General features: G+C 35.2%; 4 protein-coding genes across 4 annotated transcripts; 2 read left to right on the forward strand and 2 right to left on the reverse strand.

The window, feature by feature from the left end:
• Nucleotides 1–529: 529 nt before the first annotated feature.
• On the reverse strand, nucleotides 530–6,280 carry LOC113729452 (serine/threonine-protein phosphatase PP1 isozyme 2). Its single transcript, XM_027253750.2, has 4 exons — nucleotides 5,666–6,280; nucleotides 1,822–2,381; nucleotides 1,504–1,723; nucleotides 530–870 (listed from the first exon to the last, which is right to left on the reverse strand). Exons 1-3 carry the CDS (start codon nucleotides 5,865–5,867, stop codon nucleotides 1,550–1,552), a joined length of 936 nt encoding a protein of 311 aa, XP_027109551.1. The 5' UTR covers nucleotides 5,868–6,280; the 3' UTR covers nucleotides 530–870; nucleotides 1,504–1,549.
• A 2,196-nt stretch (nucleotides 6,281–8,476) lies between these two features.
• Nucleotides 8,477–12,187, forward strand: LOC113729463 (metal tolerance protein B). Its single transcript, XM_027253759.2, has 3 exons — nucleotides 8,477–8,601; nucleotides 8,754–8,927; nucleotides 11,010–12,187. Exon 3 carries the CDS (start codon nucleotides 11,012–11,014, stop codon nucleotides 12,158–12,160), a length of 1,149 nt encoding a protein of 382 aa, XP_027109560.1. The 5' UTR covers nucleotides 8,477–8,601; nucleotides 8,754–8,927; nucleotides 11,010–11,011; the 3' UTR covers nucleotides 12,161–12,187.
• A 2,090-nt stretch (nucleotides 12,188–14,277) lies between these two features.
• On the reverse strand, nucleotides 14,278–16,711 carry LOC113729484 (ras-related protein Rab11C). The gene is made up of 3 exons (XM_027253780.2): nucleotides 16,554–16,711; nucleotides 16,196–16,439; nucleotides 14,278–15,128 (listed from the first exon to the last, which is right to left on the reverse strand). Exons 2-3 carry the CDS (start codon nucleotides 16,358–16,360, stop codon nucleotides 14,643–14,645), a joined length of 651 nt encoding a protein of 216 aa, XP_027109581.2. The 5' UTR covers nucleotides 16,361–16,439; nucleotides 16,554–16,711; the 3' UTR covers nucleotides 14,278–14,642.
• A 5,663-nt stretch (nucleotides 16,712–22,374) lies between these two features.
• Nucleotides 22,375–23,688, forward strand: LOC113742788 (uncharacterized). The gene is made up of 3 exons (XM_027270752.2): nucleotides 22,375–22,722; nucleotides 22,830–23,155; nucleotides 23,304–23,688. Exons 2-3 carry the CDS (start codon nucleotides 22,870–22,872, stop codon nucleotides 23,504–23,506), a joined length of 489 nt encoding a protein of 162 aa, XP_027126553.2. The 5' UTR covers nucleotides 22,375–22,722; nucleotides 22,830–22,869; the 3' UTR covers nucleotides 23,507–23,688.
• Nucleotides 23,689–24,075: the final 387 nt, after the last annotated feature.

Below are 24,075 nucleotides of genomic sequence, written 5' to 3' on the forward strand. Positions count from 1 at the left end.
TTATCACTTTTTTTTTTTGTTTCAAATTAATTGTAATCTTGAAAAAATTTGTCACTTTTTTGTTCCAAATTAATTGTAATCTTGAAGAGGTATCCACTTTTTTCAATGAAATTTAATCCTTACCCATCATATACCCTAGTACTTATTTTCTACAATTATCAATACAGTAAAATTTACCTTGTCTATCACTTTTTTTGTTCCAAATTAATTATTGCATTAAAAAAATTAACCTACAATTATCAATACATTAAAGAAAAGATAACCCGCCGCTAAGAATATAAAAGAAAAAGAAAAATTCTCTTTTCTACTAAAATTACTATACAATTTTTCTCCTAAAAAATGACCAATTTTATGGAACTAATGCCATTATAGAAATTTTCTCCTAAACGGAGAAAATATACGACGCAACTCCTAAAATCGACAAATTTTATGGAACGCAGGAAATATATGACACCACTCTTATTGGCACAATTATACGCATATTTGCCAGCCCATTGAGCCACGCAACGAAAAAAATGACACCAGAAGCTCCTAGAAACAGCGTGGATGCAAATCTTCAACGTATCGCCAATACTCAGTAATCCAGAATTCCAGCGCAATTTACAAAACCAATAATGTATTTACAGGGTCAAATCATAAATTGCAGGAGAAGATTCAACAAGGTTCAAAGAAGCAAAGAAAAATTTCTGGCACTTCTGGCCAGTCTGGAGAACAATTGCCTCCAAACTAAACTGGTCTTCAACATTCTATGCCAAAACACAACGAACGTCTAATGCCCTGTGAGTGGATACCAGAATGACACCGCTACGTGCTCAACTTCTGCGAAGCCGAGGATGAAGGAGACTTTAGATCGAGGTTTGGGGCAGAATCCTGCAGTAACGAAGCATATAGTCAGATGATAACGTATATCAGTTTGACATATCCTCCACTTAATAATAATGCTAAACATTTAAAAAAAAAAAAAAAAAAAAAAGTCATCCAAACCATTAAGGTACACATACTTCCAAAATGAACTCAATCACTAACCAAAGAAAACAAATTTAAGTACAAAATAATTAGTAATTCAACACAGGAAAACGCTAAAGACCGAAGATGTCCATGGAAATATGGCAGTATTACAATATTCGGTATCCTGCTTAAAAAATATTTCCCATATTTCCCCTCCTTGATGCTTCAATCAAAACATCAGCTCACTTTTTTTTTCCCCATTTCACTGTCCACATATATATTACATTCTAACAGATGCACAAGAACAGAATGTGGGAGGTGAACCCTAAATTTCAGTTAGTTTCCATTTTGACAGCTTGGTAGGCTTAGAACCAGCAAAAGATGGTTTGTACTGGAATATTGAAAATTCTAAGTCCTTACAGCAATTGTAGGCATTGCTCATATATAGAAAATAAGGAGATAATCTTTTGGAAACTTGACGAACATATCATGCATACATATAAACTGGAGAGTAATGCACATATTTAATTTATTCAGAGCGTTCATGATACTAACCTTAGCATTCTAGAAGAACCTGAATCAGCAATAATCAAATTTTGATTTATAAGAACCTAGGCTTTTTATCAGTTGGCTTCAGAATCTGAAAGGAGCACATCAAACTTTCATCTACACTCATCATAGCCCCAGCATTGTCAAATTCACCACAATAGTTCGGAGCAGAAAATATTGTAACCAGCTGCCTATCAGCAAAAAATTCATATCCATCTTCCACAACCTGGGAAGAGAAAAGGGTGTGACCGGAGGAAGCTGTCATGTGAATAGGAGTCAATACACAATAAACATATGGAAAAGGATAAAGAGAAACAATAATACTTGATGGGCACGACAAACTAGGTCCATATCATTCTGCATCAAGAATTCTGCCACCTTATCAGGACCAAAAGTGAATGAAACTCCCCTGTCATTCATTCCCCAACCTTTAATTTCTCTACAAGGATCTGACCACAGTAAATCACAAAGCAAGCCAGAGTCTGGAACATCAGTTGGACGAGACAAGTTTCTTATTTGATCCAAGTTTGTTAAATCCGGAGAAAGACCGCCATGCATGCAGAGTATTTTGTCATCTATTAGGGCAGCTACAGGAAGACAATTGAAACATTCAGTGAAGGTTTTCCAAAGTCTAACATTGAACCGTCGTTTACATTCATCATAGAACCCATATATTCGGTTAATTGAAGCACACTCATGATTTCCTCGTAAAAGGAAGAAATTCTCAGGATATTTTATTTTGTATGCAAGCAGAAGGCAGATGGTCTCCAGGCTCTGTTTTCCTCGGTCCACATAATCCCCAAGAAATAAATAATTGGCCTCAGGAGGAAATCCTCCATATTCAAATAGTCTCAAGAGATCGGTATATTGCCCATGAATGTCACCTGGAGATCAGGCCAACAAAAGAAGAGAGCTTCAAGTCAGTTTCTTTAACTTAATTCTGCAGCATTAAAGACAAACTTGCAACTTAAAAGCACAGATAAGGGAAAAAAACATTCGACATTAAACAATCACAATCCTCTTTTTCTTTCTGATTTAATAAGCATGTACTTCCACAAATAGGGATGCAAGGCAAAGAACAACTCACAGTCAACAAGGAAAAAGGGTATCTCCCAATCTTTACCTCAAATTGACCAAAATTATTAATTCCCAGCTTTAGTAGACTATCCAAGCAAAAGTCAACAGCAGAAATTATCATGTCTTCATATTCAAAGAAAAATGAACAGAAATTTTCTTTTACGAGTCCATGTAAGAAAACGTAAAACTTCCAATCAAAACGAAAGTGGAAGTGACAAGGCTGTACCCAAATAGAACACATGGACTAGAAAAAACCCTCACAAAGCCCAATACTCAATAAAGGATGCATTTTTTTTTAGAATACAAACAATCACGGAAAAATTCAGGCAAATCAATGAAAAGAAAATGTCTACTAAATAAAGAACATCAAGCATCATGCCTTGGCAGATAACGTTAGAACATATCATCTATCATTTATACTGCTAAATAGGGGAACCAACTATGGCGATCAATTGATGTATCTGTCACACAGCTAGCTGAACTTTACCCCCCAAAAGGCAATGATGAACATTTCATAATTCAATTAATCCCCAGAGACTCCAAACAATGAGATTGGCTTTCCTTGGAATGCTTAGGGCAACCTAAATCATCCATTTTAGGACCTTGGTGTTTATAAAATTGTGTGTGCAACTTTATAAACATCTTTTTTATGAATGACAACAGTCAAACAAGCACATAAAATGAACAGTTACTAGATACTCAACATTAAGAAACAAATTCAATATTCTACAACTGAATCAGTCAGGTTTCGGTTTACCCCTATTTTATCATAAATCAAAATTACATCATCATCCAGCTTATTTGGAAAGAAACCGCACATCACTGCAAGTTTTGCTAGCAGCCGCATTCTATTTACCATGTACAGTAGCCCACAAATTTTTCTCCCAGGTTCTACGCTAAATTTATTGCTCAACTGCACCATGTTAAGTGTGGGATAGACCTCCCACTAACACGTTTCTCCTTGTCAATTTTTGCTTTTAGGCTTCACTGTATGCGTTACACGTTTCAGCAGCATGCTACTCATAACACCCCCCCCCCAGGGGGGAAGTAAACCCAATTCACAGCCACAGACCTAATCGACAACTTCCTTCACCCCATCTTCCCTGTTCTCTCCACACTCTTCCACCACATAATTGATGCAAACTAGGATACCTTCTCTACATTTTACAGCTTTAACAATGAAAAAAGCGCAGGCAGATCACCTTATTTTCTTATCTAACCCCAGCCTTCTAAAATTTCTTCTATGGTTAAAGAATTTTATTAAGCAGCAAAAGAATCAATTCAATTGCCAAGAATCCAGATCATTGGCATTCCATGGAATTGTACAAGGATCCTGGCCTTTTCTGGCAAGGTTCTCATTCCCTATAATCAGAATGATAATAATAATGATTGCATGCCTGTGTGCTCAACTGTCAAAATCTACAATACAAATATGAATTACCAACAATGAGGCGAAGAAAATCAAGACTGCATTTCACATCCTACTAACTCTGATCTCACCAGTCACCAGATTAAGCTGTTAAATAAATTAATGCGTCACATGTTACTGAACTCTCTAAATCTTAAAAAGGTTCCAGAGAAACCTCTTTCCAAGTTCATAAGAACCTTGGAAAACCACTTTGCTGCGTCTTGGAAAACATTTTTTAACTTTGTAATATGTGAAACCCCAAATTGGCAGAATTTTGGTTTCCTTTTGCTATTTTCCAAAATCAGAAGAAGATCTTGCTACAAAAAAATATGGGTTTAGAAAACAACAGGACCATCAAATTCCCAGTTCATTCTTGTTTAAATTCTCATGTCCAGATACCTTTTGAAAGTTATTTTAACAAACATCAAAGATTCCATTTCAGAGGAAATCTCTCCATATTTTGTCCGAAAAGGGCCACCAGATTTGACTAAAAACAGAATTTGGTTTGTTTTGTCACGACAGAAACTGGAAGACAAGCATATCCAAAAAAGCTCTCCCCCGAACCTTCCAAAATAAAGAAACAAAAAAGCAAGCTTCTATCCATGTTTTCGGCTAGTGGCATGAAGGACTAATTTCATTGTGCTCAACTTTGATACAGGATGTTGCAGGAAGCAGATTGGAGGGATCAGCAGATCAACCAAAGCATATTCCAATCAAATAAGAATCGGATTGCCTATCCAGGTATTGGTAAATCCTTAACCATTTTTAACACTGTACCAAAAGTGTAACGGAATAACTCTTTTTTTTCCATGCAATGCTGGTCTAATTCAGCAATTACATACCATAAGGCAAATTTATGCTCTACGGACATTAGAAAGAGTGGTAGTGCAAAAAAAAAAAAGTGCCATAGTTTAGACAAGATAAATAATCCAGAGGAAATATAAAGAGATGAGATGAAACTTAGAAACTCTATGATCCTTTTCAGCAATAATTTGACCAATGTTGTTATGCATCAACTAGTTTCCACTATCTGGTAAAGCAGCTACATTTGAACTCATTGAAAGCAAACGGGAGATGTTAAGCGGGCAGCATCCCCTAATACACTTATATCCTCACGAAAACTAGAAACTACAACAACCCCACCCCTGCCATCTCCCCTGTAACTCCTAAAAAATGGTTCCACCAGTATTTTCGTAGAATAATTAAATCAAAATTACAACAAGAATAACAAAAGAAAGTGCATTTGCCAGCAAGGCTGTAAAGGCGATTGAGATTAAAATTGAAGCAAATGGCCAAGCTATGGTGAAAATCGAAGTCTTGGTTACTCATCAAAACATTTTCTAAGGTTATAGCACCAAATTTTCTGGGCAGAAAAAACTCAGAATTTCCAAAATAACTCATATTCTTACCGAAAATATAAAAATCCACAATTTGCTTGTCTCTGTTTCACAGAAAACATATAGAATTAAGCAACATACAGCTCAATAGAAAGATGATAACTTAGTGGAAAACTATAAACAATCCAAACAAATTAAAAAGAAAAAAAAGAAGAAGAAAAGAAAAGAGCATATATACTATCAAAGCAGATGCCCTACCCGTACATCTAGGAATCTAAATCAGTATGATAAACATGCATGCATGTGCTATTTAACTAAAAGTAACAATAGTGAAAGGGGAGTCTACCGCAGATCTTGATTGGTGCTTCAAGCTCCAAGAGATTAGGCTGTTGAAGGAAGATTTCCCGGGAAGCGTTGCAGAGCGACCGGATCTCCGCCTCGGAGAGCTGGACTTGGCGCAACGTCCGCGCGTGCCGGAACTCCAACAACCGGTTGATTATGTCATCAAGTACCGCAGGCTCAATTCCCTGCCCATTCGCGGCGGCCATCCCTACAAATATCGGTTCTCTAACTACTCCTCTCTCTCCAATTTACAGCCAACCTAACCAAACTTAGGGTTTCCAACAAATCTTCCCTACAGAAAAGAAGATATGGAATGAAATAAAACTAAAAACATGAAAAGATTTAGTCAAATTTTCTGTCTCTCTTAAGCTCTCTCTCTCTCTCTCTCTATCAATGACGAAAACGAGAGAGATAGATAAAGATTAAAAAGATTATAATTGGTGGAATTTAGGGTAAAGGAAAGGGAAGGGAATAGAGGGCGCGTGAGGTTCGGTTGGGGGGATGGGGGCTGCAACTCCGATGCGGCGGAGAGGACTTTTCTTTTTCTTTTTTTTGAAAGATAGGATAGTGCTTAAATTAATAGGAAAAAGAAAATGCGTAATAAGAAGAGGTTGTGGTCGGAGTCGAGAATTCCGCTGCCCTCGTGTGGTTGTATCCTCCGATGATTAATCACACACTTACGTGGCGTTGCCAGTTGGGGAATGCTCATCAGTGATTTCATTTGTGCACACACACCCCCCGCTCCCTTTTCCCACCCCCACCCCCACCCCTCCAAAAAAAAAAACCACGACCCACATACTCTATCTTTTTTTTTTTTTTTAAACAACTTGCAATGAAAATAAAAGGCCCTTTTGATTTCTGGCTCTGGTGCTCCCTGGTTTTTGATTTAAAGGGCTTAAAGCCATAGCCTAAAGGGTGTGGGGTTGAGATTCATGGTTTAGATATGTTCTCGTACTAACTCAATTGTTAGGGACCCAGATATTTTTTTAAGAGGAAGTTATTGGTAGAGTATAAGGGACAAAGGAAAGGAGTTGATGTTTAATTGCTAGATCACAAACTTTCCTACATTGTTGATCTTACTTCTCAAATGTAGGGTAATGATTAATGAGCTATTCTCAGCCTCCTTGGGATTATTTTGGTTTGGACTTGACATTGATCGTGATGCGATGTGATGTGATGGTGAAATTATGCAAATATTCATGTTTTCTGTTTGTCACTTGTCATCGTCTACGTCTACTCTTAGTTCTAATTTAACCTGTATTAGAGGGTGACCCTGTTAATAGGGTCACGAGAAATCTATGGGAACTAAATCACCATCGAACCATACGGATGCACAGTACCCACATGGATCTTAAGCAAAGCCACATCGGACCTTGTTGTTTCATTTTGTTATTCTAGGTTTGACTCACCCTTATCCTGTTTTGGATTGTTTTTTGGATTGTGATTTTCTGTTAAAGAAGTTTTATATTTTCTGCAAACATATTTTTTAATTATTTCTTTTATTTTATATACATCAAATCGTTACAATATATTTTTCTAGAGCCGTCCTTGGATGATGAAAAATAGAGGAGTCATGAAATGTAAGCTTGATGATTGCCAAATTTAGTACGCATTCTATTTTGTTCATTAAAAGCATAGAAAGGTGGCAAGATCGGTTTACGGGTCTCCTGTTATGCAATAATAATGTTATTTTAATCACAATTGTCCTTCTTTAACTGATTGATTGGAAAACAAAAACAAAACCAAAAAAAAAAAAAAAAAATCAATCCTCTCTCTCGCAAGACGTTTGTCTTCCCTCACCACTTCCAAAATCTTCTGATAGAGAAAGCTTCGACAAAACTTCCGTTTAGTGTGATATGAGTTGGGAAAAGAATAATATCATCATGCTTTTGGCTCTCTTCTTCCTTTGCAATATTATACCAAAGCATATTGTACCTGTTAGATGTTCGACAAAACATGTAATTCACAAAAGTTTGAAAAAGCAAAGACAACCTGCAACAGTTTAAGGGGCTGGTTGGTTAGACGCAACTGATGCTAGAATCAAGACACATAAGGAAAAGTTTTCCAAGTGTCTATGTGAGGTAATTTGTGATTTGGAAGAAGAGAAATAATTCTTGAAAAGGATTTTGCTACCCCGGGGGAGGGGGGGGGGGGAGGTGATGTATTAGAAAGAGATGTTTTTATTTATTAAACAACAATGATTCTTTAAGCTCTGTTTGGATTCAAGAGTTTTGTCCTCAAAATAAAGACTTTAGAGTGTAACAGAACAGCCATAACCGACCGGTAAGATCGGCATTTGGTCTATCAGATATACATACGTTAGAAGTGGAGTTGCACCTTTTGTGTGTTTACACAAACACGGCATACATTTCTCTAGAGTTGATTTTGTTTATGAAACAGTACCTTTGCATGGTTCCAAAGGGGCATTATTATCGTCTATATATACTCCACCCAGCCTAAGAAAGACTTACCTTTATTTGGTGATTTATGAGGGCAATCATGAAATGGATTTCACCATCTGAAAAAATAAACGGTGAAGATTTGTTTTGTTTGAGTTATTTATCGTACTTCATTTGAGTATTTTGGACAAGAATTTCAAAGCTTCCATAAGTTGGTATGTTATTGCAAACCGAACGCAAGGACTAAAACATTTCGGATGGTGAAGCTCGAAATACTTGCAACTTGCACCTTTATATCATATGTCTATCAAAAGTAACCATTACTTTGAGGTGAAAAGGTATGGCCTCTGTTGGTTCGACCATAAAATTTGGAATTCCTTATAATATCCGAATGTTTTTTGGCAGGACGAGAAAATTTTACATACCCGACTCAAGTTCAAGAACATACCCGAGGGGGTCTTAGGCCCTGTTCCGATTGTTAATTTTTGGGGGAAAAATATCAAGAACACATAACAAGAAATGCTGCTGTTCTCCTGTACAGGTATATTTTCCTTTATGTCTTTTTGAATTAAATAAAAACAGAAAAGGTCTAAAGCAAGTTTATTCTTTTCTATTGTCCTGAATGGAGGTTGATAGATTCTAGTCTACTCCTTTTTTTTTTTTTTTTTTTTTTTGGCCCCCTTCAATTTTAAGGTACAAATGAATATCGAGTTGTGAGTCTTGTGACTGTCTGCTGTGAATGACTGACGGTGGCTCCTCTCAAGTTGGGGTTGTCATAAATCCCATTATAGAAAGTTCAGTCGTACGAGTAAAATGTCAAGGCATTCTTCCTCAAATTTCGCTTCTTCTTTCATCTGCAATTCCAAGGTAACCATTTTCTTGCAATCAATTTTAGCTTTTATCTGGTGCTTTCATTGCCTTGCAATCCAATTTCTTGGCTGATTTCTTTTTCGCTCAACATCACATGCTTTTTTGATATGATACCTGGAATGGGTTTTGGTTTCTCCGTCCTGATGGCTGCCTTCCGTTTTCTGGATCGTTTACGCTTTCCCATGCATGCACATCAATTTTCATTTAAGGGTTCTTGCTATTGAACTGCAGATATGTGAGTTGACATATGATTTTCGTGATTGTTGCTAAAAACAATTGTACATTGCCGTAGATGTCCCCATGCTTGAGTTCTTGATCCTGAATGACTGAATGGGGCTTGCAGAGGACATAAGCATGAAAGGATTAATTCCCATTTTTTGCCCAATCAATTGAATTAAATGGAAAAATAATTCATTCTTGTTAAAATCAGAAATTTCTTGTATTTCAAACCCGACAGATTATGGTTTCTGCATCATAACTTGGGACAGCTTATCCTATTAAGTTGACATCTTTATATAGAAATTTATTCACAACAAATGGAATCAAACGTTTCTATAATTCGTAAAATCGTTAACAAATTCTTGATGATTGACTTTACATTTTTGCTCTTCATTATTGATTTGGACCTCTCCTTCGTTACTGGAGCCTTAAGCTGAAATCATTACCTTTGGATGGTCATTTATAGAAGAATGCATTATCGTCTATATCTGCAATTTTTTATGAAAGCGTGGTTCTATCATGCAAGGCTGCAGAGAGCAGGATTAGAATACTTGGCTATAGTTTTTTGTGTAGATAGATGTTTAATCACATTAAGTAGGACGGGAAGAAAGCTCATTCTTGCAAACTTTTTCATCTATTGAAACGGTATATTGTCTACAATTGCGTTTATTGCGGGTAACTGACATCTTATAAGTTGAAAAGGAAAAGCAAGATTTTGAATTATGACCCGAGACGTAGAAGTGTAACATGAAAATTCAGAATAAAAGGTGGCATGGAAAATGATGAAATGTTCATTCCAGTTGGAGTAAAAGGGAAATAACTGGTTATGAACATTTTGTATCATCTGATGAATGCTAGATGCTACCATGATAGCAACTCTTCCTTAGAATTGTTGAAGGCCTATATTAGATAGACACCTGGGTTTGCCTGTGTGGTTCTGATCGACTAATTTTGGTCCTCATGCTTCATACTTCACGCCTTTTCGCAGCCCAGCTCCAAAGGAATATTTGCTTGTAGAAAACTGTTCTATGACAACCTCTAGGATATGGGAGCCATCCCAGGAGGAGTACTCCTCGGGCAGGATCTTGAGTCTTGCTGGCTAGAGACCAAGAACAATAGCCACATCAGTCTCTTGGCCCTCCTGTAGACGATTTCTGGACCTCCTTACCAGAGATATCTCTCTTGTTATCCATCCAAACACCATCCTTGTTATTTTGCATCATTCCTTTTGTGCTTTAAAAGAAATCTGTTATGATTTTCTTCTCTGACGCCATATCTGACCAAATTGCCAATAGCCTGATACCATTCCTTTTCCAGCTCTACATACTGTCTTTTCCCTTCACAAGGTACATAAGAATTCTCTTTTGAAACTTACCTTACTATTGATAGTTGCTTTTTGCTCCTTACCGCTTACTCTGTGTTGCTTTTCTTTCTTTCTCTCATATTTCACCTCAATCACGCTTTAGCTCATGCATCCCCTTTCTATAAGTACATAATTAAGACATTAATCTGGTTATTTAAAGAAAAGATATCCATGCAATAGCTATATCGCTTGTGCCCTTAAATTGGTTCACTGCTAAGTATGTAGCTTTAAGGTGCATAAGCAAAGCTGTTGTTTTCTGGAGACAAATTAAACTAAGTCCTAAGTTTTCAATATATTTCCATAAACTTATCATTCCCTCCACTTGAGTAAACCAAAAATAAAAATATAAAACTCTGCTTGAATCACTAACATGTTTGAAATTGGGTACTGTAGATATTCATAATCAGTTTCCTGTCTCGTGCAGCAACATATTTCTATGATAATGTAGCTATTTTACTTTAGATACTAACTTTTTTGTGGTGGCAAATGGTAAAAAGTGATGGAGCAAAAGGAGGATTCAGCTTCAAGAGAAAACGAGCAACTTAAAGCACAGATGCCACAAGTCTCAGAAGAAGCTAGTTACAACAATAATCAGCTTGAATTTTCTTGCAGTCATATTTGTTCATTCTCAAACCTGGAATACAGCATATCAGACTCTGCAGAACGATCAAAGTCAAGGGTGAAGCTTATAGGGCTCATAATCTTTTACTCAGTAGTCATGGTAGTAGAAATTGTTGGTGGCATGAAAGCCAATAGCCTTGCTGTCCTTACGGATGCAGCTCACATGCTCACTGACATTGCTGGATCTTCCATTTCTCTTTTTGCTGTATGGGTGGCAGGCTGGGCATCAACACCACGGCAGTCATTTGGATTCGGTCGTCTTGAAGTCATGGGAGTCCTCCTATCAGTACAGCTGATATGGCTTATCTGTGGAATTTTGATTTACGAAGCAGTTGACAGAATTCTCCACAAAAATGCTAAGGTGAATGGGAAACTCATGTTTTTGATTGCCTTATTTGGATTCTTGGTGAACTTGCTCATGATTTTCTGGCTTGGTCATGATCACACTCACCATAGTCATTCTCATGAATCTCATGAAACCTGCAACAGTGGAGAGCATGATCATGAAATGGAGGAATTAGATGTCATGGGCGTTGAAGACACCATAGGTCTGGTATCACCTTCCCCACTGAACGTAAAGATTTTAAACATAAACATACAAGGTGCTTACCTGCATGTTATGACTGATATCATCCAGAGTGTCGGGGTAATGATTTCTGGATTGATCGTATGGGTTAAACCAGAGTGGCTGGTGGTTGATCTGCTCTGCACTCTTGTCTTCTCCATTGCTGCACTTGCCACGACTCTGCCCATGCTGAAAAAGGTATTCTGTATATTGATGGAGAGAGCTCCGGATGAGATTGACATTGCACTCCTTGAAAATGGCTTGAAGAGCATAGAAGGACTTCATGATGTTCACGACCTGCATGTTTGGGCGATCACTTCTGGGAAGTTTGTGTTGGCCTGCCACATTGTGATTGGCCCTGGAGCAAGTCAAAATGAAATGCTTAGTAAAGTTAGGGATTACTGTGAGAGAAGTTTCAAAATTCATCACGTTACTATACAAATTGATCGTCAAGTACACTAAATGCAGCATTTCTCGCTTATTCAGTCCTCTCTCCAGTCTCCGTTTGTGACTTTGTTTCATATTGAAATACCTCGTCTGAAGAAAATGTCAATACGCAGAAAAACATGCACGACAATGCAGTCCAGGTGCTAGAGTGCCTATGTTTAGTCCTGAAGTTATCTCCATATGGGTGCTTTAATTAGGTCCATACCCTTATCTTTCTTGAGCGAATGCACAGATGCATAGCATAATTAGCATTACTGCAGTTCCATGGCTGCATGAATGCGCATTGAATCACACATACCCCAACGCGTTAACAAGAAGTCCAGTTTCTTCTCCTTTTAGAATCCAACCCAAACAAGAGAAATAAGGACAAAGGAATTCTTTTCTTCCACAAGGCCGTCAAAATCAAGAATAAGATGATCATCAATATTTGCTGTTAAGATCTAGTAGGCTTTTTTTTTTTTTTTGGGTTAATAATTATACTTTGCCTTCCGAACTTAGCACTCTACCTCTGAAATTTCAAATATATACACCTTACCCTCTTCATTGACTAGTCAAACATTAATGATGAATTTTTCATCCAAAATTTTGACAAAATAGCCCATATATTATAGTTACTTTTAATTGGAATATGGAATGTCTTATTAGAAAAAACATGAACTCACATGATATGAAAAATTAAACGATGGTATAATACCAAAGAATTGAAAATTTGCATTGTAGAGTAAAAAGAATTTAAAATTTCTAAAACTTCTACACTAATTTTTCATCACTTATCTTTCTTCTTTTAAATTGTAAACGGATTGATTTTGATAATTCTTGTTTACCTTGTAGCTGTCACAAGATTCTCAGAAGTCAGAGGTCAATAAGATGTTATTTGATATTTTTATACCGTAATCATACCTTGGTTTGTATTTTGTTTGAATTTTACATTTTTTCAAAAAAAAAAAAAACTTGAGATTCTCTAAATAATTTTTTCAATACATTGTTATTTTTTAAAATCACTTTCTTATCTCATATAAAATGTATTAAAAAAGTGCTACACTAAGAAAAAAAATATTATTAAATAATCTTCATTTCAAATGCATTAATTAATTTTATTTCATATAAAATAAGTATTGCTATCAACATTGAGATAAATACATTCAATTGTTTAGACTTCTTTTTTTGCAGATTATCTAATTTATTTTATTGCTAAAATATCAAAATGCACGGTATAATTGTTTTTAAATAGATTGAGCAACTATTAAAGACATAGATATTTATTATGTCACAATTATTATGTGTGTTTAGGAATTAGTCGGAGATAGTTTGGTCATGCAAAGTATAACTTCATCTTAACCCCATTAAAAAGCTGACCACAAAGAGTAAAGTGTATATATATTTGGAGTTTAGGGCAGCAAAATGTTACTAGTGACAAAATTTAGGGGGGCAAAGTGCAATTAATGTTCTTCGTTCGTAACTTCATTGTCAGTGTCAACCTCTCGACAAGCACTGCGTTGCGCTAAGATTCCCAGTCTCGGTCAACAACAACTTGTGAAAGTCGAACCATCATTCAAGAGTTTGACCAATATACAATCTGCTGATTTATTAATCCTTGATGCACAGCCACATTTGACGGAGGGTTGAGCTGAGTCAACAAGCCTAAAGAAAATGAAGAAGAATGCGAGATGAATTCTTCTTAGTGATCGACCCCTTCCGCGTTTAGACGAGAGTCACAAGACAATTACCAGTAACAACGCGCTAATGAACGCCTTCATCGTTTATTACTTTGGAAGAGTAGGTGAGGCGGCAGAGATTATTTATTAATATTACAAGGAAAACGCTTCTAGAGCCTAGTCGCAGGGCGACCACTAGAGAAGCATAGCATTTGATTCAGATGATCTTTACCAACATAATATATTTTGTTATTAATGATTGCGAATTGTTTAGGATCGGATTAGGTAAGTCTAATGACGTCAATACACGCTGCTCAACTGTGTGTTTCGTGAATATAGCTTTGATGCCCAGTAACTGTAAGAAATGAGAATTGATTCCTTATTATCATCTAGGAGTATAAATTTAGTCACAGCACATCCTTAAATTAAGAGAACGTATGCTTGGCAAATTCATTCCAGAAATTAAGAGAAGGCAAATAGACAAAAATATATTTATTACAAGTAAGAGAGAAAGCAAAGAAGTTAATCTACAGGAAAAATGCTACACATACATGACCACCTCATGTGTTTAATTTGCCTCAGCCACATATCACCCGTATCAGTCATTCCATAACACAAGAACTACAATAATATTTCATGTGAATGAGCACCTAAATGACTAAACTCTTTTTAACATCAGTCGTAAGCTCTTTTTTGCTGTCACAATGAAGTAAGAAGTACTCTACAAGCCGTTTTCTGCCCAAAGAATGGGAGAATAAAGGGGAAAAAAAGAATGAAAAAGAAGCGGGGAAGAAAAGTTGTGTGTGCTAGCAAATTTCTTTCCGTTCCTGAAAATAGGATGCTCAGGTAGAACAACAACCCCTCTTTGTGTTTCCAGACGAATCATTAACATTGATGGTGGTACCCTGACCGGGAGTCACGGTGGAGGCAGCCGCTTCCTGGGCAGCCAATGCTTTCTTGCTTATAATGTGATATATTTCTGACAGAATAGTCTGGAAAGCCTTGTCCACGTTATATGCTTCCAGCGCTGACGTCTCAAGAAAAGAGAGTCCTTCCTTCTCAGCCAAAGTTTGGCCATCGTTCTCTTGAACAGCTCTGAGATGGTTAAGGTCGGACTTGTTTCCAGCCATCATGATGACAATGTTAGAATCAGCATGATCCCTCAATTCCCGAAGCCACCTTTGGACATTATCAAAAGTTTGCCTCTTGGTTATGTCGTACACAAGGAGTGCACCCACAGCTCCTCTGTAGTATGCACTAGTAATAGCCCTATACCTTTCCTGTCCTGCAGTGTCCCATATTTGCGCCTTGACTGTCTTTCCCTCTATCTGTAGCACCAAATTTTCAGAAGATCACCAGGTTAGTGTGTTCCCATAACTCACAAAGTACCCAAATTCTCAGCCTTTCCCCAATACACTAGCCAGCCAAGAAAAGCATTTTAACAATCAAACTCAGTTTCCTAACAATGGAAACACCATAAAAGGTAGTACTAGATTGTTTTGCCAAACCTATAGGAAACTAGTAGTCTGTAGAAGCTACGAAATAGATATCCGTAAATTACAATTTTGACAAATGAAAGCCTAAGTTTCAGGGGCGACCATCCATGCTATGGGTGCGCATGCAGAACAAACCAAACTTCACACGAACATCATCCAACATGCTCAATGACCAAATTAAGATTACAAATAATAGCATGCCACATATACCATCCAATCTATCTAACATGGCGGAAGAATTACATCATTCATCACGAAATCTCAGAAACTCTTTTCTAAACTTGCAAAAGACACATCTATTAAGTAGATAATAAGGTCGGATGATAACATGTTTAACTTTCTCCTAGCATGTCACAAGTCAGCGAACTCCATTTAGCTCCTCACATAGAGAGTGAAAAGATATCCTCCACATCAATTTGTATGATACTCTGTTAATCCGAAATGTAAACAAAATGAGCTTCACAAGGGGGACAAAATTACTGTCCCGAAACATACTAATACCTCAAGAAACCATCCAAAACTGACTGGAGTGACTTGTGCTTAAAAACGCATCCTTCTTTCTTAAGACCTCGTTGCGCCACAATAAGCACTAATCCAACATTTAAAGATAATCAAATTACTAATCTCGACATTTTTATATGTTTTTTTTTATTTGGTCAAAAATTCGCAGTCATGTAAATCGTGCATAAAACTACAGTTAGACGAAAAAAAAAGAGAGAGAGAACGAGAGAGAAGATGATACAAAATTGCAAGAAAAAGAAATCCATCCAAACTAATATATGCAAATCATGAGAATTATGCAACCTATACCAAAAAAAAAAAAAACAAAAGACAAACTTTGAAGAAATCGAGATGGAGTGATTATGGAATATTACAGAGGAAAAACAAGGAGGAGTAACCTGAAGAGTACGGGTTGCAAACTCAACTCCGATGGTAGATTTAGACTCCAAACAGAACTCATTTCGAGTAAACCTAGATAGAATGTTAGATTTTCCGACTCCGGAGTCCCCGATCAAAACGATCTTGAATAAATAATCGTACTCGTGATCCACTCTATTGGCCATCTCTCCCTCTCTATCTCACACTTTTTGATGACTATACCCAACCGGAACGATAAGCCGATGATCCCTTTCTCTTTTAATCCTGCAATACAGATCCACAACAACTCAGATCTAATGCAAAAAACCGTAATCTCAATACGACAATATACGCAGATATGCACGCGTAGATTAAAAAAAAAAAGTACGCAGAGCTTACCGTACAGGGGGCAGCGGAAATGATGATGAGAATTGAGAAGAGAGGAAAATGGGGGAAAGTATGGAGAAAGAAAGAAAAATAATGCTGGGGGAGGGGCGAGTTTGAAACGGCCAAATATTTGGATTGTGCTTGGTTTTAGAGGGGGTGTCTCTCATGTGGGGAAAATGATGCAAATTAGTACTCAGTAGGTAGCAAGCGTGTAATGGGAGAATCTTTTCTTTTTTGCTTTTTTTTTTTTTGGGATTAAAAAAATTAAAATAAGGTAAAATTCCTGTTCTTATAATTTTGTTTATGTGGACGGGGAGTGGCGTCGTTTCGGTGAGGCAGTTGACAAAATTTAGCTAATGAGCTGACTGCTGAGAAGGATGTGGGTTGGGTTGGCCGTTCTGTAGCAGAGTGGCAGATGGCAGGGATGTGCCTGCATGCCTGCCAGGGTGGATATCCTAAATCCCATAAGGGGAATGTTAGTGGATTTCCATGTTCTGCCACCAGTGAGCAGTGACTGGTTGTACAAATTACTATTATACTAGGCAATGTGCTCTGCGAGTTTCGCGGGTACCCATTATTCACTGTTTATGAGTAATGTAGAATTTATTTAATAATTAATGTTTAAAGTGTTTTATATGATAGTAGGGTTGCAATAATAAATAGAGGAATAATATATTGGATTAATATATTTATAAATAGATATAGTAATATTTTTGTGATTTGTATTTAATTTTTTAAGAGTAACAGGATGTAAATATTATTTAAATTAACGGAATGTAAATCATTTTTTAAGAGTTGAGATAAATTAATAATTCGAAATAATTTCGATATGTTTATTTTTATATTGTTAAATATAAGTGGAAGTAGAATAAAGAAAAATTAGGGAACAGATAATTGCTATGTGCAAGAAGCTGTAGTGGACACGTTTAATTATGACTGTTGGATAAAGTCTCGGTTGATGAGCTGTAGATGATAATTGTTTTCATTGAGCAGGGTGAACAAGATGACACTTCTTTCATATAAGAAGTGTTTTTGTGTGAATATTGGCCAACCTTCTGTTATTTCTATTCCTTCTAGCTGAAAGATCCATCGAATTTTAGCATGATAGCAATTGATGACTCATATGTTGTCTGTTTGTATATGCGAGGTTATATCACCAATGAGTACTTGAGATAGAAAATAGGGAAAAAATTTAGTTGTATTATGATATGAAAGTAGCAATGTAGTGTATGAATTATATTGATTGGAATGTAATTTGTATGAAACTCACCAGAGATTCAAAATCGTGTGTTAGATAATAGAAGAGTTTAGTATAAGAAAAACTAAAAGAAAAGAAATACAGTGAAGAATATAAATTCATAAATATAATATATACAAATTAAGGATTTTTAACAATTTGAAATTATAAATTTAGAATCATATATTTTTATTTATTGATCGAATAATTGTTTTTTGAATCAATAAATATTGGATTGATTTATTTTTAAGTTTATATATATTAGATACATGTCAAGTACATATGATTTTCATTCATTTGTATTAATACGAAATAGCATAATCAATTTATATATATTGACTGGATACACATAGAATTTGTATTCATTTGCATATATTAGATGCACGTAGGATTTTTAGCGATTTGCATATTTTTTCATATTTAATATTTTTGCTAATATATGCATTTTGGAAAAAATTAATTAAATTTATATACATTAGATACATGTTAAGTACATATGATTTTCATTGATTTGTATTCATACAAAACAGCATAATTGATTTATATATACTGATTGGATACACGTAGAATTTTTATTCATTTGCATATATTAGATGTACGTAGGATTTTTAGGAATTTGTATTTTTTCATATTTAATATTTTTGCTAATATATATTTTGGAGAAAATTAATAAATAATTAAAAAAATAGAAAAGGCTATTTTATGTATTAGATGTGCATAGCATTTTTAGCAATTTGTGTATTTTTTTAATAGTTAATATTTTTGTCAATATGCACACTTTCGACAAAATTAATAAATAAGCGGATAAATATAAAGAAGGAGAGAAAATTATAAATATAGAAATAGTCTCGAAATTATAATTATTTGATATAAATAACACTTATTATATGTTAATACAAGGCAGTATTATTAATTTATATATATTAGATATAGATTAAATACATATAATTTTCATTGATCTGCATTAATACAAAATAGTATAATCGATTTATATATATTGATTAGATACATATAGAATTTTCATTCGTTAGTATGTATTAGATATACAAAGGATTTTTAGTGACTTGCGTAATTTTTTGATATTTAATATTTTTTCAATACACACACTTTTGACAAAGTTAATAAATAAGTGGATAAATATAAAGAAGGACGGAAAATTATAAACATAGAAATAGTGTCGAAATTATAATTATTTCACATAAATAACACTTATTATATGTTAATACAAAGTAGTATTACTAATTAATATATATTAGATACATGCTAATCATATATGATTTTCATTGATCTGCATTAATACAAAACACCATAATCGATTTATATATATTGATATATATTGATTAGATACATATAGAATTTTATTCGTTTGTATGTATTAGATGTACATAGGATTTTTAGCGACTTGCATATTTTTTTATATTTAATATGTTTGTGTATATAGCAACCTACATATTTTTTTGATATTTAATACGAAACAGCATAATTGATTTATATATATTGATTGGATACACATAAAATTTTTATTCATTTGCATATATTAGATGTACGTAGGATTTTTAAGAATTTGCATTTTTTCATATTTAATATTTTTGCTAATATATATTTTGGAGAAAATCAATAAATAAGCGAATAAACATAAAAAGAATGATATTTTATGTATTAGATGTGCATAGCATTTTTAGTGATTTGCGTATTTTTTAATAGTTAATATTTTTGTTAATATACACACTTTCGACAAAATTAATAAACAAGTGAGTTAATAAATAAGCGGATAAATATAAAGAAGGAGAGAAAATTATAAATATAGAAATAGTCTCGAAATTATAATTATTTGATATCAATAACACTTATTATATGTTAATACAAGGCAGTATTATTAATTTATATACATTAGATATAGGTTAAACACATATAATTTTCATTTATCTGCATTAATACAAAACAGCATAATCGATTTATATATATTGATTAGATACATATAGAATTTTTATTCGTTAGTATGTATTAGATATACATAGGGAATTTAGTGACCTGCGTAATTTTTTGATATTTAATATTTTTTTAGTCTCGAAAATGCAAAAGCTTTAAATTAATAATTTAGTAGTTAACAAATATTATGGAAGTTACATTTTTGAAATAGAGGGAAATTATCCTATATTTTTAAAAACAATTGGTCGTATTAATGGAAGCTAATACAAAGTGGCACAATTGATTTATATTTATTAGATACACACAAAATTTCTGTCGATATATATATATTTTTTAAAATCATTATTTTTGTTGACATATAGTTTGGAGAAAATGAATATATATATAAAGAAAAATACAAATATTACAATTAAATTATTATTTTTAAAAAATTGAATTCTCCAAACATGATTAAATAAATGGGACGGGAGAGTATAATCAATGGAGTAGGTCAAGTCATTTGGCCATATTATGGAAGATGCTGATGATTTGTTGGTGATGTTTACAAGAAACGAGAAGTACAGTGCACATTGATGTTCATATTGGGCAAACCACTTTCTGTGTTACGTACCATCGAAAAGAAACTAAATGCAACACAATTGCGTTTATGTACAATTGCCTCTCATCATTCTTCTACTACCATTGCAACCAAGGCACTGCATTATTGAGTGCCAGCAAGCGATTTAGCCCACGCATTATGGCGTGATCATGCAAGAATAATTCCCCACTGGATTCAACGAATCATTCGAGTAAAAGTTTTCATATCATAATAGACTATGGGGTGCAGTGCGCACAGACGAAGGGAATCTTCATTGTTGTGGAATGTGGGGATGATTGCTAGAACAGCACTTAAAAAAATATATAGATATCATCACTTTTTTTTTTGGGTAATAAACAACAAAAAAGCTAGCTGACATGAATGCATTAATGCATCGCTTGGGGCCGTCGATTAAAATAATTCACTCAGATAATCTCGTCAACCCAGGCTTTTAAGTGCCGTCCTTGCGATTTCATTCACCGACCCACCTGCCCTTGGTGCCACTCATTAACAAAGGATCAAGATAGATGCATCTAGGAGTGTGTAAAATAGAAAAATTTTGATTTACAAACTGAATTTGAAATTTTTGAAATTCGGAATTGAATTTGAAATTGGAATTAGTGAATTCGAAATCGAATCCGGTCGATAATTCCGATACAAAAAAAAATCGAAAAATTTCGAATTCAAATTTTCGATTTACCGATTTCGAATTCATTGCATACCCCAAGATGCATCGACTTCAATATTGTCATGGGTTTGTTTGGATTGTGGATTATTTTTAAAAACTTATTTGTTTGTATTAATAATATATTTTTAAATCACTTTTTTATTTCACGTACATCACGTATATTAAAGAGAAGGGACAAATGATTTTGTAACTGTGCTGACTAGTCTTCATATTGCTTTTCTTAATTGAGGGGATTTTGACGAGTTTCAAGTGTAGCTACAAGTCATCCTATGTAGTTATTGACACTCTTGAATGTGGCTTAATTTTTCCCATCTCGTCCGGTGTAACAAATATGTTTACACCAACAGCTTTCAATTCCTTTGCAAGAAGAGAATTGTGCCTCTAAATATATTATGAATTAATTTTTTATATACCGATCATGTAGTAATTTTTTTACATTAACAATTATGAATGCGTACTAAGTTTTGTTGGAAAAATTGATTAATCTATTTTCTTATTAGTCGTGGGCTCAAAGTTGGTCATGTAACTACAGCTCAATGTAGACTATTCACGGCCACGAGATGTGTATATCTGCTAGCCTCTGACACACAAATCTCCTTAGACTCACCTTTCTTATAAATTAGAAAAGAATATGTTATACAATTATTATCATACTTGTCAACAAAAAATAAACTACGGGCATTTTGAAGTGGATCCGGACCTTATGCCTGCTCGTCCAGGTTCCAATCATGGTCAGGACTGGCTAAGATTGTTGGACGTGAACTTTAGCTCGTCCTCTGTATCTGAGACCTGATGAAGCCCACTTTAACCAAATCCAGCGATGTACAGCGGCGACTGTCACCTAAAAGTGCAAAAAAGTCAGCTTTTGGGGGTCAATTATGCAAATAAAATCAGTCACCTCGAGGGCAAATGGGAAGGTAAATGCAAAATCGAGGGAGCACAAGGATTTTACCACAGTCTAGAAGATAAAGAGCAACTAGCTGATTCTTGATCTTTCAGTTACGCAGTGTTAGGAACGTTCATCCTTCTGGATAGCAACAAACAGAAGATGCGTCTTAATTATGTTTTAAGGAATCTCGCATGCCATTTCTTAGAAATTTATACGTATAAAAATAGTATAAGAGTGTGTTATGTGTGCGTGAGGTACAAGACGTGTAGTCAATTCAAAAAAAATTCAATGAAAAATTTTACTTAAAATGTTGTATACAAATTAAGCAGTGTTTAATGCATCAAATAGTAAGATATTTCTATTATTCAAAAAGATCTGAATCAATTAATTTTCGGACTTATCCTTTGACCCAAAAAAAAAAAGAAAATACAGTAGACTTATCCCAACACGCATCATGCCTTGCGATATAACAATGGTAACAGACAAAATAAAAGGACGCAGAGACACCATTCTGGCAAATTCATTCACTAATTTCTCCGGCTGCCAAATGGTTATTAGTTATTACAATCTCATGTTTGCCATAAGTCATTGTACTATACATCCTGCACTGATTCACGTACACTTTTTTGTAGTGAGATCAATTCTGCAATAATAAGAAACAAGAAATCCATCCAATTCTCTCCTTGGTCTATGTTATAAATGCAGACACCAACCATCTTGCCTCATGCAAACCACAGAGAACAGCGCAAAACCGCATAGATTTTGAGCTAAAATGGCTATGACCCTCTTCCTTGCTTTCTCTCTTCTCCTGCAAGGAGCTCTAGGTCCTCTCCACTAAAAAAACTTCAAACCGACCTGCAAGTCAGTCTCGTTCTTCAAGATATTAATTTCTAAATCTAATCTCAATATATATATATATATATATATATTGATTTATTTTCTTTGATTATAATGGCCCATACGTGTAGGGGAAGTGGGGAACTGATATGTGAGGAACTGCCTGCGGGAATGTGCGCGTTATCAGTCGCGTCCTCTGGGAAGCGATGTTCACTGGAGGCCGGTGATGAACCAGGATTGCCCCAATGCAAGACCTCCGAAATTTCGGTGCATGGCATCCGGGAACATATTGAGACGGATGAATGCGTAGCCGCATGTGGGTCTGATAGGAATGTTACGGGAATCTCATCAGACTCCCTTCTTGATCCAATATTCACTGCCAAGCTTTGCTCTAAACACTGTGTCAACAACTGCCCCAACATTGTTGACCTCTACTCGAATTTGGCTTCGGCCGAAGGTTAGCACCATCTTAATTTCTTGATTAATAAGAAATTGTTAATGTTTCAGATTACGCCAGATTTACAAAGAATTGAATTGGCCCCAAGTTGCCTTTGATCATCGTCATGATATATATATTTTGCAATTTCGAGCTAAATGATCCGCAGGAGTGCTTTTGTCGAAGCTGTGCAAGTCATTGGAAACCAGTCCGCGGAGGGCAATGTCTCAGCTTCAAAGTTCTGGTATGGCGCCTTCCGCTCCTGCTGGTGCTGGTGAAGGCCCGATTTCTGCAGCTCCTGCCGGTCCAGCTCTATCTCCGACGGGAAGTGCTGATGCTGTTACTCCTGCTGCTTCTCCGGCCCCTCTGTAGTTTTTAATTGTCATACACAAATATTTGCTATAAATATGGTGGTGATATATGCGTGTTGAGTCTAGTAAACCATGTTGCTAATTACATACGTGCTAAAATTTCCTCTTTTGTTTATGGAAGAATGATTACCTCTTATATGAATAAATCACGCACGTGTTAATTACATCAGTATTCACTATTTACTATTTAGTAACCAGAGAAACGGGATAATTCATTAATTATTCTTTCATTCTCTTGCTGAGAAAAAAGAAAAGGAAAGAAAAAAGTGGAAAAAGGAAAAGATGGTCAGCTTCATTTTGATTCTTGTCTTGGTCTTAGGATGGTTACGTGACTTGCGTCCTAAACGGTGATTGTCATCAGCTTTGGACTACACGACGACCTCTCTTAATACATCATGCAATCTCCAAAGCTCTTTGATTGCACCAAAAGAGAGCATGAGTGTCTAATTCGGTACAAAATTGCTGCTGTTTTCCACTTGCGGTGCCTACATCCAACTGCAGGGAAACCAAGGCTTTTTCTGATCCATGTCATTATATGAATTAAAGGATACTCCACATGTCATTATCTGA

This window comes from Coffea arabica, chromosome 1c (assembly GCF_036785885.1).
Source record: "Coffea arabica cultivar ET-39 chromosome 1c, Coffea Arabica ET-39 HiFi, whole genome shotgun sequence".
Classification (NCBI taxonomy): Eukaryota; Viridiplantae; Streptophyta; class Magnoliopsida; order Gentianales; family Rubiaceae; genus Coffea; species Coffea arabica.